This window comes from Gossypium hirsutum, chromosome D09 (genome assembly GCF_007990345.1).
Source record: "Gossypium hirsutum isolate 1008001.06 chromosome D09, Gossypium_hirsutum_v2.1, whole genome shotgun sequence".
Taxonomy (NCBI): Eukaryota; Viridiplantae; Streptophyta; class Magnoliopsida; order Malvales; family Malvaceae; genus Gossypium; species Gossypium hirsutum.
The window spans coordinates 42,619,006-42,632,283 of NC_053445.1; the positions used below are offsets into that span (position 1 = coordinate 42,619,006).

General features: G+C 32.7%; 2 protein-coding genes and 1 long non-coding RNA gene across 4 annotated transcripts; 1 reads left to right on the top strand and 2 right to left on the bottom strand.

Annotated features, from left to right (window-relative positions):
• Nucleotides 1-756: 756 nt before the first annotated feature.
• Nucleotides 757-4,760, bottom strand: LOC107891236 (histone-lysine N-methyltransferase ATXR4). The gene is made up of 7 exons (XM_016815964.2): nt 4,090-4,760; nt 3,723-3,778; nt 2,658-2,784; nt 2,190-2,259; nt 1,901-2,080; nt 1,406-1,477; nt 757-1,261 (listed from the first exon to the last, which is right to left on the bottom strand). The coding sequence occupies exons 1-7, from the start codon at nt 4,477-4,479 to the stop codon at nt 1,143-1,145; spliced, it is 1,014 nt and encodes a 337-aa protein (XP_016671453.1). The 5' UTR covers nt 4,480-4,760; the 3' UTR covers nt 757-1,142.
• Nucleotides 4,761-8,736: 3,976 nt separating this feature from the next.
• On the top strand, nt 8,737-9,549 carry LOC121220907 (uncharacterized). The gene is made up of 2 exons (XR_005918173.1): nt 8,737-8,890; nt 9,229-9,549. It is a non-coding gene; the product is annotated as an uncharacterized lncRNA (long non-coding RNA).
• Nucleotides 9,550-10,060: 511 nt separating this feature from the next.
• LOC107891234 (uncharacterized) lies at nt 10,061-13,048 on the bottom strand. Of its 2 annotated transcripts, none has more exons than XM_016815962.2 (3): nt 12,673-13,048; nt 11,450-11,794; nt 10,061-10,836 (listed from the first exon to the last, which is right to left on the bottom strand). In XM_016815962.2, exons 1-3 carry the CDS (start codon nt 12,877-12,879, stop codon nt 10,309-10,311), a joined length of 1,080 nt encoding a protein of 359 aa, XP_016671451.1. In that variant the 5' UTR covers nt 12,880-13,048; the 3' UTR covers nt 10,061-10,308. The 2 variants fall into 2 exon arrangements, with proteins under 2 accessions (XP_016671451.1, XP_016671452.1); XM_016815963.2 differs by lacking the exon at nt 12,673-13,048 and adding an exon at nt 12,311-12,432.
• Between the last annotated feature and the right edge of the window lie 230 nt (nt 13,049-13,278).

The window sequence follows — 13,278 nt, forward strand, 5'->3', positions numbered from 1 at the left end:
AATCTGATAATGTTAAGGACTAAAGTAAGCTAAAAAAAGTTTAAGGACCAAATAAGAAAAATAATATACTTTAGGGACTAAAGTGTACATTAATCATATATATAAATATATAATAGTTTTAATAACCTGTTCTACATATTTCCTTTACTTTTTAAACAATGGAATGAACCATTTGGACAAATTGAGTCTAAGCGAGTTGAAGCTCAAGTTCGATGTTTTGAATTTGACTTAGAATCAACTATAATATAATATTTAAAATCTTTATTAACAATTATTTATTATGATGATGTTAAAAAAGTAAATACTTTTAATTGGTATACCTATTCCGTAATTTTCCAAGAAAACAATGAAATGAAAAAAAAACCCCTCAACGGGATAGTTTTGATATATAGGTGTAGATTGTTTTTCGTATATCTTTTAATGGATACGTTACAATAATAACACTAACCTGATACAGATACATACATTTTTTCCCAAAATTATGTAATTCAAATTATTAACTAAAGCACAATATAAAACATGATATAATAGAAAAGTAAAATGAATTGGGCATTAATACAAGAATGCATCAATATATATATAATACAAATTATTCACATAGGTATGATTATGATATTATAAAATAACACACACCCGGAAAGAAATAAAAAATTAACTAATGAACCAAATATAAATAATTATAATGAATAAATATTAGTAAGAAAATTGATTTTATATAATGTTGTCCTCCACTGACCTCACATCATTTATAAAATATAAAATAATTAATTATGTCTATGTAATCAAAATTATATAGGCCGCACTCTAGTCAAACATTATTACAAAGGAAATAGCAGATCTAAATATTATTACTGAAAAGTAATTTGGGCTCTCAAATCTGACTGACCCACTTCCAGTTCTATATATCAAACCCATCCAGCACCCTGAATAATGAACTCAGGTTCCACCATTTTCTTTCCTTTGGAACTTGCATATTTATTGTTTCAATTTAGGTACTACTAAAAAAGCTCCTAAATTACAAGCAGCCTTCTACCAAAATGGGACTATGTTCTTTTACCACCTCTTACGAATGTCGAAGAAACTATTGACATACAAATACAGTACATCCTTATAATCCTAGGAGACTGAACATCATAGATCTCTTAATCACCAGACATGCATCTCAGACAATTGCATTTGAAACCAAAACCTTGAGACAAGAGACTTTCTCTGGCATCATAACTCATACTGGCATCAATGTAGCATATCTGAAGCTCTTCACCTACAACATTCCCAACCACCAATTTCAATCATAACATCGGGATACCTTTGGTGCAGTTTTTTGGATCCATTAGTCAAGACAACTAAATGACTTCCAATGACCAGGATAGAAAGAAATATCAAAAGCCAGCAGTAGAAGGCGTACCTTCATCAATGTCACGGAGCGCCTTCAATTTTGCATCAGCATTCTCTATCCAAACAATGTGTGTGTTTGGATCTGTAATTCAATATTAGCAAATTTTGTTTTTAAACACCACTAACCATCTCACGACAACAATATACCTTCACTCTGATTCACATACCACATTTAAGGTCTTTTGTTTGAATAAACTTTAAAAGAGGCTTCATTTCTATTTATTTGACCTCATTACATATTCATTATCCCAAGCTCTTTTACCCCTTTTTGATAGTCAAATTGATATGAAGGTTATTGAACTTCGGACCTCCTAGAAGAGACAGTGGCAACATTTCATAAAATCCAACCGGCAGAATTAAGGTTATAGTTGAGAGAGTGATACTTACTAATTATCTATCCCTATCAATAGACATTTTCCTTAAAATAAGTGAAAAAAGCTCGTCCTTACTTCGATAAGTAACCATGGTAAACAATAATCACCAGTAGAGAAACAAGAAAACTTACCACAATCATGGTTGTAAAAGGATGGAAGCATGTAAATAGCATTTCCAACTGCAGCTTCAGCTTTGATGGAGGCTGAAGCTAATGAAAGAAGATCTTCATATACACCTGCAGCCAATTCAATACGGAATGCATTGATACGAATTCGTGCAAGCACATCAGTGTACCATTGTTTCGTTAAGACTTCCTGCTGTCAAAGAAAACTGTTCTCTAAGAAGACAATTAGCATAGGATCATGTAAATAAAGACATACAGGAAAAGATTCTCATGTATTCTTATAAGTGGAGGATACAAGACATATGTTCATCTCCAATATTTGCCTTCACCAAAGCATTTCTTAGCAAATGGAATCCCTCTTCCATCTGAAATTATCAATGCACACATAAAAATTAGTACATACCTGTTAACCATTTTGTAGTATATATGGATCAAGATAGAATGATCTCAAGATAGGATGATCTCAAAAAGAGTCCTATTCACAATGAAGTTGGAAACAACAGAGATGGCCAGAAAGAAAGAAATATCAGAATCTCCTTGAAGGATGAAGGAAAAGGAAGCACTAAAAATAGAAAAAAACATGGATAATTAGTTTGTTTAGGAAGGAAAGAACAATAGCTTTTCAAAGCAATTTTAATCGTTTTGATGGACTAGTAACCAGTTAACAAATATGCTACTACAGTAGTTGATCTGCCAGTAATATGCTTGTCATTTGGACATCAACAAAATCACCATTGTTACAAAATAGATGGATGTTTCTCACCTTTAAAATCATCCCTTGAGTTAAGTTAGCTGGTTGAAGTATGTCGAGAATACCAGCAGGTGCAGCTCCTGATATAACCATACAAGCTAACCGCTTTACCAAAAGGGGATATTTCAGGCCTTGGGTCCTTAACAAAGAGAAAATTGGAAATAAGAAAGTAAATGCTATGATATATCATATCATGCTTTAGGGTTTATCTCCAGCGTGAATAGCAGGGTTCTAACTTCTAAGCACAACAAACAAGAAATACTTAACGAAGAAATATATTGTAGAAACATTCATTTGAATAACACTTTCTAGATAGAAAATTTTCTTCTTTCAGATAAAAGTAAATCTAATACACCTTTCAGAAGAAAGTGTGGAAACAGCACACCAAAATAAATTTACTGTATAATATGTATCATTGTACGTAAACTTCTGTGTCCTCAAAAACACTGCTGCCATCTTTTAATGTTGCATTTTAAGCATTAGAACAATTATAAGAAAAAGGGAAGAGCTGGATGCCCAAAAGACAAAAAAAATGGGAAATTGTTCTTTTTAATGGTAGAAGATAGCATGAATATATATAGTAAATTATTTAATGGAATGATTGCAGAGCAGATTGCAATGATCAGCCTGAAACCTCCTTGGGACGAAAATAAGCAAATTCAGGGCATTGAATTTAACAGAGAGGAATATAAAACAAATCAAGGCAAGAATATCTTGCACTCTCTCCCTCAACCACTCTAATTCTATCAAATCAATCCTAAAACCTTGTAAAAATCCACTGGAATCACTATATCTTTCCCTTTTAATCCCATTCATAACAAGAATCTTGCTGAAATCAACTCCCCATGGGATGTTGCTAGTTTGTTAAATTATTAAAATCCTTAAACCCTAAACCCCAGTCTTCTATAAACAGAACATTTTTCAACTTTTCATGGCCTAACCCAGCAAAGTGATTACTGGAAAATTATTCAATCTAAGGGAAAACAAGAAAAAACAAAGAAATGAAGCATACAATGCATATACAAAATGAAGGAAATCTAAGTGACACTCTAGTGAACAGTAAGCAAACTTTCTTACCTGCAATAATCATCAAAAGCTAGCCAATCTGCTTTCTCCTCCACATCATAAAAAACCTAAAATCAATGTCAAGTAAACCCCAAATTAATAGCATAAGACCAAAAAGAAGCATACTTAATTGTTTTTGGAATATATCGTTATTTAATTTCATACTCCAAAGTTTAAAACAAAATAAAATTAGTACAATTTGAATTTTCATTCTTTAAGTTTCCAACTTCTGATTAGCTTTGATTCTTGAAGCTAAATAATCAAACATTTGATAGGCTCCCCAACTCAAAAGACTTGCCCAGACTCAATCATCAACTAATTGGTTACTATATCAAAATCCCAGATAAGAACAACAACAATAAGAGCAAACCCATTTAACCTTGGAGCTCTCTTTGCAATTTTCAGAGCAAAAGTAAACGCCTTGAGATTGAGACGCAGTAACAGCGTTGATCTTTTTGAGGCAAAAGTAACAGACAGTGGTAATGGCAGAGAGAGAAGGATGAGATACGATGGGTTTAGCAGTGTGGATGGTGTCTCCAGCACCAATTCTCCGAGTGGCGAACACGGCTCGACCTGTTGACTCGGTTAGTGCGACTCGGATAGGAGGCGGAGCGGGTCCACTCGACGGCGACTCGTTTCCGTTAGGTGGGGTAATGGTGGTGGCGGTTGAAGAGAATAAAACGAGAAGGTTGTGAGAATAGGGGGTGCTGAAGCGGGATGGCCAACGTCTATAACAGCTCAAAGTCAAAACAAAAGCCAAAGGCGACATTCTTATGTGTTGTTTGAACTTTGAACCTCAAAAGAGACTGAGATTAAGAGAAATGGCGAGAGGAAATGGCTATGGTTGTAAATTGTAATGTATCTGTGAACAATCGCCTTTCTACTTATACTGCTCCTTTTCTCAACGCCATGGCTATGGATTCCATTGACCAAACAACATGACCTTCTTCAACCTACTTTCTGTACCATCTGTAACAATCCCCTACTGCACATTTTCCTTCTCTGGTTTTTAGTTTGTGAATTTACATGGTTAAAATTTGTCATAAGTCCTCTTAATTTTAATAAATTTAAAATTTAATCATTTCACTTTTAATTCTAAAAATTAACAATGTTAATAAATAAATATAAATTTTGAAATCTAAAAAATAAAAATATATAAATTAAACTTCAAATTTATGAACAATATGTCCGACTATGATGTACATATTTTATCTGCAATATATATAGTATAATATGGTGTGTGTTTTTAAACTTCATAATAGCAAATTTTAATATTATTTATTAGTATAAGTTTGTAAAAGGGCTATTTCTCGTGATATTTATTTATGGAGGATACTTTAAAACTCATTGATGTCGAGTTTAGTAAAGATGTTTATGTTGTTAAGTTATTTGCAATTAATTGGAATCAATATAATTATTATAATACGATTGTAGTATCTTAATAATTTTTGGTGTCAAATATTTTGTGGGTGACATTTAAAATTTAAACAGTAATAATATAAATTAAATTTTGAAATGATGAAAGATTACATTTAACTCGGAATATAACATCCATTAGTGTTGAGTTATGATTAATAGTTTTTTTTTTAAATTATAACATATTTGAAAATATATTTACGAAAAAACTTAAATGGAAGTCAGACATATGTATGGGTGTCAAAACCCCTAACAGAACCCTAATTTTAAAACCTATAATAAGCAGTCAAAATTGTTAATTTTTCATAGAAAACCAAAGAAAATCTTTTGCATTATACTGAAGCTTACATTGGCAAGTATCTCAAAATTTCAATTTCCAAGCATATTATAATCGTGGTTGATTTATTGAGATATTTGAACAAGGACATGTTGCCAAGAATACAACAACATTTGAGTATTGTTTTGTAGCTTGAACTCGCGGTAATGAGTTTAGATTTGTTTGATGATAGAATCATTCTTCAATCAAAGAAAATCACTTTTTATAATGCTTGTTAAGTTGAAAAAATTATTTTTGTGTCATCATTAATGTCTACATTGATTGAACGATGGAAACCGAAGACCATAAGTTTCATCTCTCATGCTAATTTTTCTGGGATTTATCTTAAAACCTTGCACATCAACTTAACATTCGAATACGCCTTGTTAAGGATAAAAGATTGATTAGATATGTGATGTAAATTTGCTTAAAAGTTATAAAGGATTCATCCTCAAACATTTGTAGTTTTGATTGTTTCACACTAGTGATTCCTCCATTGTGGTTTGAAGTATTGTCCAAGCCTCACAAGTAAGAAAACGCTTGGAGAGGCACCTAAAATCTTGGTGGTCTGTCTTCCTCAATTCACCATGTTGTTTGTTTCAATAATAGAAGGTTCCGAATCAGATAATATAACTTTTCATGCTTTCTCATAAATCAATTCTATAAAGGCTGTTATACGTGCCTTTTAATAGGAATAATTCAAGCCATCAATCTAGAGCCTGAACTTCCTTTCATGATTCAACAATCAATAACATGATCCCACTAAATAATTGAGTAACTGTTTGTTCAGGTATAACCTGAGAAATAACCCAATCAATCTTACCAATATTACAACCTGTAGAATTATGTTTGTTGACACCATTTTTTTGATGAAAACGGGGTCGACTTGGATTTAAAAAAAAAGAATGAAAACGGGAGTCGCCACCAATCCTTTTTTGACGAGGTGTGATCGGGTCACCTCAAAAAGTGGTTGTTTTTAATAAATGATTTAATTTTATTAAAACAACGATTTTGGTCTACGAAATTCAGAAAAATGAGTTCGGGAGCCGGTTACGCACGAGGAAGGATTAGCACCCTCGATACGCCCAAAATTGGTACCTAGTTGATTAATTAGTGTCTTAGTGTCGAAAATTGAAAATTTGAAGAGTTTTAAAAAATACGATCCTTAAAAGAAAATCTGATATCGTGAATTGAAACATAAGATTCTCTTGTTCCGAAGGAATATCACATCCAGCACGTTAGGACACGATACTCTAAACCATCGAAACCAAGATCACCTTATAGTTTAATGAAACCATACTTTGAAGCTTTAAGAGGATATTTGGCTATTTAGTCAAACGAGAAATCGAAACCCAGCACGTTAGGGCACGTTTTCTCGAGTTTCCAAACGCGAAATATTGCCTTATTTAGAAAAATTTTCCTTTTGGTGTTTAGTGTCAATGCTTGACAAAACAATAACGAATACGACAATGTGAGCAAAGTAAAGTGAGTAACAACAATGCAATAGGCAAAATGAAATGACGAGGCGATTACATAAACAAAGCATACAAATAAATAAATAGAACTAACATTTAAAAAAAGCACAAGTGTACACGAATAAATAAACAAACACCAAATAACAATGATGACAATAAATACACTTATGTAAAAAAGTATATGCATGTATAATTTAAAGCCATAAAATAAGAAATGCATATAAATTATAGAATATGAAACATAGATAAATATATACATATATATAAAATCGGTAAGTATTATAAAAATAAAAATGTAAATGTGTTTATATATATTTACAAATTGTGATAATATAAAATATATGTATGTGAATTATAAAATATGTGAAATATACAAAAAGCATTTTTAAGAATATAAAGAATATATATAAGTATGTATATGATGTAAAATATGCATAAATATATGTAAGTATATAAGAATTATGAAATATGAAAAATATATTTAAGTATGTATAAGTACGTATATATACATATATATGAATTAAGATGTATGTATTTATGCTTATACCTATGTATACATAAAAATATGAGATATAAAAATATAAAAAAGTATATTTATAATAAATGAAAAGTATGTACGTAAATATATTATAAAAATGTATCAACAATTTGAAATTATGAATATTAAAATATTTTAATATAAATAATATATAAGATGATGACATATATATTTAGCGATATTAAAAATCCATATAACATACATAGAACATATATAGTATATGCATACCTTAGAAATGATAAGAATGATAATAAAACTATTTTCTACACTACATAAATACATACACATATATATATAAACGACAGTATATACAATATAATATTAGAAAAATATATATAATAGTGTAAAATATAACTAATAATATTAAAATATATACAATGATAATATATATAAAAGATATATGTATATATAATTATATAATATAATATTAAAATATAATAATACGACATAAAAAACATGACACAAATAAAGTATAGTATTAAGAACACATATATAATACATGAAGAATATACATAATACTAAAATATTTAGGTAATATATGCGTATATTAAAAACTAGTAATAATATTACCGAGGTATATACAAATATGTCAAGTATATATACGTATTATAAATATATAAATATATAACAAAGCATAAACTAATAAAAATAATAATAATAATAATAATAATGATAACATTGGAATATAAAAGAAACAAACATAAGATTAATAAAATATTAGAATAAAAATGAAATAAAAATATTAAATATGAAAATATATATATGTATACAGGTACATAATAAAAATATATACTAATACATAATAGTAATACTAATACTAATAATACTAATAATATAAAAATAACAAGGATATTTAATAAAGATATAAAAATAAACGAAAAAAGGGACTAAAATTGAATCAAAAACAAAGTTGTGGGGCCAATTTGAAATGAAAACAAAGAAAAGGGACTTAATTGTACGCGCGTGAAACGTTGAGGGACCGAAACAACAATTATTCCTTTCCATTAAAACGCAGCACATTGGCGGGGACTAAATCGAAAAACGCGAGAAATTATAGGGCCAAATTAAAAACTATAAGAAACTTAATTGTGAAGCATCAGAAAAGCGGAAGGACTGCACGCAAAAATATCCCATTCAAACGAAAACACGCGGATCCTCTAGCGGGTCGGGTCGGATGGGTCGGGCATGGCCAAAACGACGTCGTTTTGGGGCTTAAGTGTAGCCCCCCAAAACGACGTCGTTTTGGAGGGCTATATAAGGCCTAAACTAACCAAAAAAATCATTTGGGGAGAGGGAAAGAAAAAAAAAGAAGAGAGAGGGAAGAGAGAAGGAAGAGAGAAGGGAGGGGGAAGGAAAATCCGGCCAGGGGGGCCGGTCACCGGATGGCCACCGGAGGCTCGCCGGCGCCGGCCACCGCACGCGGTGGCCGGAAAAGGTAAAAAATTTATTTTTTGTTTTTTTTATTTGTTGTATATTTTTATGTTAAATAGATAGAAAATAAAGAAATATATGTATATGTATGTAAAAATCGAAAGGAACAAAGAAAAAAATACAACCTTTTGTTTTTTCTTTTTGTTTTTAACAATCACTGCTATCTGTTTATTGAAGACTGTAAATTTCTCTTTAGTGTTTACAAAGTAGAAAAGAAGAAGAAAGAAAAAAAAAAGCCCCCCGTACAATTTTTGATTCGGGTTTTTATAACCCATTTTCATCTAATTTCCTATTGTTTCTGTTTTGTCTCTTTGCATGGGATGGGCACGATGGAGGTGACAGAGGCATGGGGTGCAGACGGTGATGGGCATGCGTGGAGGCTGGCGCGGAGCAGAGGCGTGCAAGGTTGAGTGGTTGCGCACATGGGGCAACGGCGCAAGTGGGCAAGTGGGGGGGTTTGCTGGTATGGGCCCGGGCAGATTTTGGGCTTTACAATGTTTTGCAGTGATGAAATGTTTGTGATAATGAACAATGTTCCGATGTGTAGGAGATTAAGTGAGGTTGAAGAGATTAATTTCAGTGGCCAAATATTCGCCCATATCACTTATCATAATTCCCAAATTTGTTTTGATCTAAATGGAAAGATGACCCATTAATCCTTTACATTTACCCCTCACAAATTTACTGCATAAAACCATATAAAAAATTCCCAACCAAATATAAACTCAATGATAGTAAAAACTTATTGCACCTTCCGCTGCTTAATAATAAGCTAGACCAACATTGAAGTATTAATATATGAAAGTCAAATACATATCATATATTTTATTCTGCTTCAAATGCTTCTTTTTTTTCCCAAGTTTTGAATGAGAGAAGACAGCAGCTTATCTGGAAGCTTCAGATTCATAGATTACAACGTTCTAAGTCTACTTTCAATGCTCTTACATACACAAAATAATATGAACTAAAAGAAATAATTAATATATTGACTTAAGGCTTTGTTAGGTGCTGGATTGTCAGGTGATTCACCAAACGTATGTCCAAATTCCCGATGCAAATCATTCTTACCTACTCTTTAACTAAAATATAAGAAAACTAATGGCAAACTGTTTTTAATCAGTTTATGCAAGTCACCTTCACAATGTGACATTCAACAGATCTGAGCTACTATGAATTGCAGAAATATACTCTCTCTATTTTTTTTAGTGATACAAAAAGATTCCCACAATGAGTTCAATGAATGTGAAAGCCTTCTATAGTTCCTAAACACTTGGACTCAAATATATATATAATCTGATTTTATATATATACATGCTTAATCTGAGTGCCTACTCCAGTCAAAAAGTTAAAATGACATTGAAATCCATTGGTTTTTTTTTTTTAATTGAAAGCAATCAGCAACCATGTACCATCGGCTTTTTATCACCGATGCAAAGGCGACCTCCAATCCAAGTTCTCATCCGGGAAATCTTTCTGGACTTCTTTTGGAGGAATGAAGCAATCGAGGGAGAGTCCCGGGACGTTGAATGCAACATCGTCGATGGTCCACGTCTCCTCCATGCGAGTAACAGAGAGGCCTGCCTTTAAATTGTCACCGAATCTCGTGATGATGACATTAGATTGACCGGAATGTGCGACCATGACACCTTCTACTAACCTATAGTCTTCAATTTTGGTAGCCATTGTGGTTTCCCAATATGTAGGGTATGTTCCAGGTGACTGAATCCTGGTCAAGTAAGAGTCTTCTATAAACACCAGCAGCCCACTTCTTTGGCTGAAGTAGCCAAATATGACATGCTTGATCATCTCCGCGGTGCTATCGCTCCGATCAGCCAAGTCCACTTGATCAGCAGATAGTTTCAACACGAAGCAATCGGTGCTGGAGATTCTTTTCTCTCCCATGTACTGAGCTGAGGAAAATACAGCTGATATTGCCATAGGGTCCAGTCCCTACATGAATTATTCCATATTCTGATTATAAAATGGGACCATCTCCAAAAGAAACTTTTAGGTACTGGTTGTTGATAGCCAAAACAATAGAGTACTCTTTTCAACTTCCAAAGCAAAATGTGTTTTGATATTTCATAATTCAGAGCAGGAAAATATCACTCGGTGAAATGTGAATGAATAATAAAATTAATTCAACTGATTTCAAATCCTAGAACGTGTCAGGGAAACCAGATCCGATATCTTGGGTTGCTGGATCTGGTTTAAGGTAAGATCCATTTACAGAATAAACAGGTTTAGATTGGCCATTGAGACAATGATTTCAACACTCATATATTGATGCCATGCACATTAATCCCAAAGAAAATAAGTAAACAACCCATTTTGAGAATTCATCCATAGTTACATGTAAAGCAGCTGTCACACTACACCTCAAACAATCACAAGTCAAGATACCATAGATCTAACTTAACTCATCAATTATAAAAAAGTAAAAGGAACCCTGCCCCAATTATTGTTTATACCAACAAATGGGACCAATAATAGTTTTAAGCTAAGAAAAGGGACAACTACTTTGCCATAGCTAAGATAAGTAAATCAAACAAAGATTACTTGCCTGAAGAGCTCGGCGTAGAGGACGAACACCACCTTTGGCTGCATGTGCTCCTAGCCAAGGCGTGCGCCGCCAAGCCACATTGCCATCACTACCTGCTATAACCTTGTGACCACCCACAACCAATTCTATTAGCCATTTATTAGGTACCATTTGCCACATAACAAAACAGCCTTTTTGCGCAACTCCGGCAGCTCCAGCCACCGAGCCTACTGTGGCACCCAGCTCATCTACCATTGCCATTGTTACTTTCCCGGTCACAAAAATGTTCTTCACTGTTCCTTCCGATTTCCGGCATCCTGTTGCTGCTGTAAAATGTTGTATAATGTATTGAGCTGAAGATGATACCTGTTATGGACAAAAGTTTTGATTCTTAATTAAAGATGATTATTTTGAGTTGAATCTGAAATTTCCTTCAATAATTTCAATTTCAAGTTATACATGAGCAAAATTAGACACACTTATCAGTACTGCATTGTTTTTCATTTTCTTTGACCCTACAAATTTGGGAATCTCTTTTTTTTTCATTACATCTTCAAACAAAATATACTTGAAACCTAACAAGTCAAGGGGGTCCATTCATAAAAAGAAAGCAATTAATTAGAGGATGCCAAAGGCAATTTGGATGCTGTTACAATGATTCCTCGCAAAAACATCCTCGAAATGATAATTGAAAGGATCAAGATCCAACATTTTATATAAGTAATTCCATGTTGAATGTGTTCACTTTGAGGAAAAGAAAAAGCAAATGAATAAAATATTTGAAAGACTTTCTGATTAATTAAAAAAAATCACCTAGCTTTTTACACAAACTCAAGTTGATATTAAAAAATAAAAATAAAGGACCCACAAAAGAAATGTTACTTTTTTTTCCTTTTGGATGCTTTCATGGTGGGAAGCCAGTGGGCACTTTGAGGCCACCATATCAGTGGAGAGGCACTATAGAAACCAACCCAACCTTGTTCTCTTTGCCAGTAACACTTTACCACAAAGGCACAAACACAAAGCCATTGGTTACTTTTCATAGATTCCAAATTAAAGAGTAAACAAATACTCGTTTACAACACATGGTTTTTAAAGAAGAGAGAAAAAGGAGGCAGAAAAACAAGCTCCAATGAGACTAGAACCTTAAAACATGAATCCAATATCAAGTGATCCAAATGCCAATAAAATTCATGCATTCAAGCAAAATGTTAAAAAGGAAAAGAAGCAGGGTGTTAGTTTACCTCATTGATGGGTGGTTCGGAAAGGGCGGAAACAGGGAAAAGAGGGCAACCCAAAACGCTTAAGAGGATTTTAAGGTCAGACTTCTTGTTAAAGACAAGGGAGAGATGAGTTTTGAGCCAGTTTTTCCATGACAGGCCTTTCTTCGAGCAGTTTGCAGAGTCGTCTTCGCTTATTGGCTCTTCTGATAAGGGGGCCAAACGACTCATCTGCCTGCGTTTTGTGTCAGTTTCCAGACAAGGAGAGAGATAGGAGAAGAAGAAGAAGAAGAAAGTGAAGTAATGAAATTAAGAAGGCAGGCAGAGGAAAGAAAATGAGAGAAACGGTACTTAAAAGGAAGTTGCTTTTCGTTTATCAACTTTGTGTACACGCTGTTTCAGTGCGTGCAGTTCAGCTTTCTCTTTCCTTCTCTTTTATTCTGTCTCTTTAATTTTCATTCGATCTCAACTAAACCATTTTAAATTCGCTATCACCATTCACGACTCAAATAACTCTTTATCTTATAAAATAGATTCTATTATGTTGAGGGTGTTATTCTTGTTTTATTTTATATACTAAATTTTCAATTTTCAATCTAAACCTTTATCATTTTAATATTTATATATTAT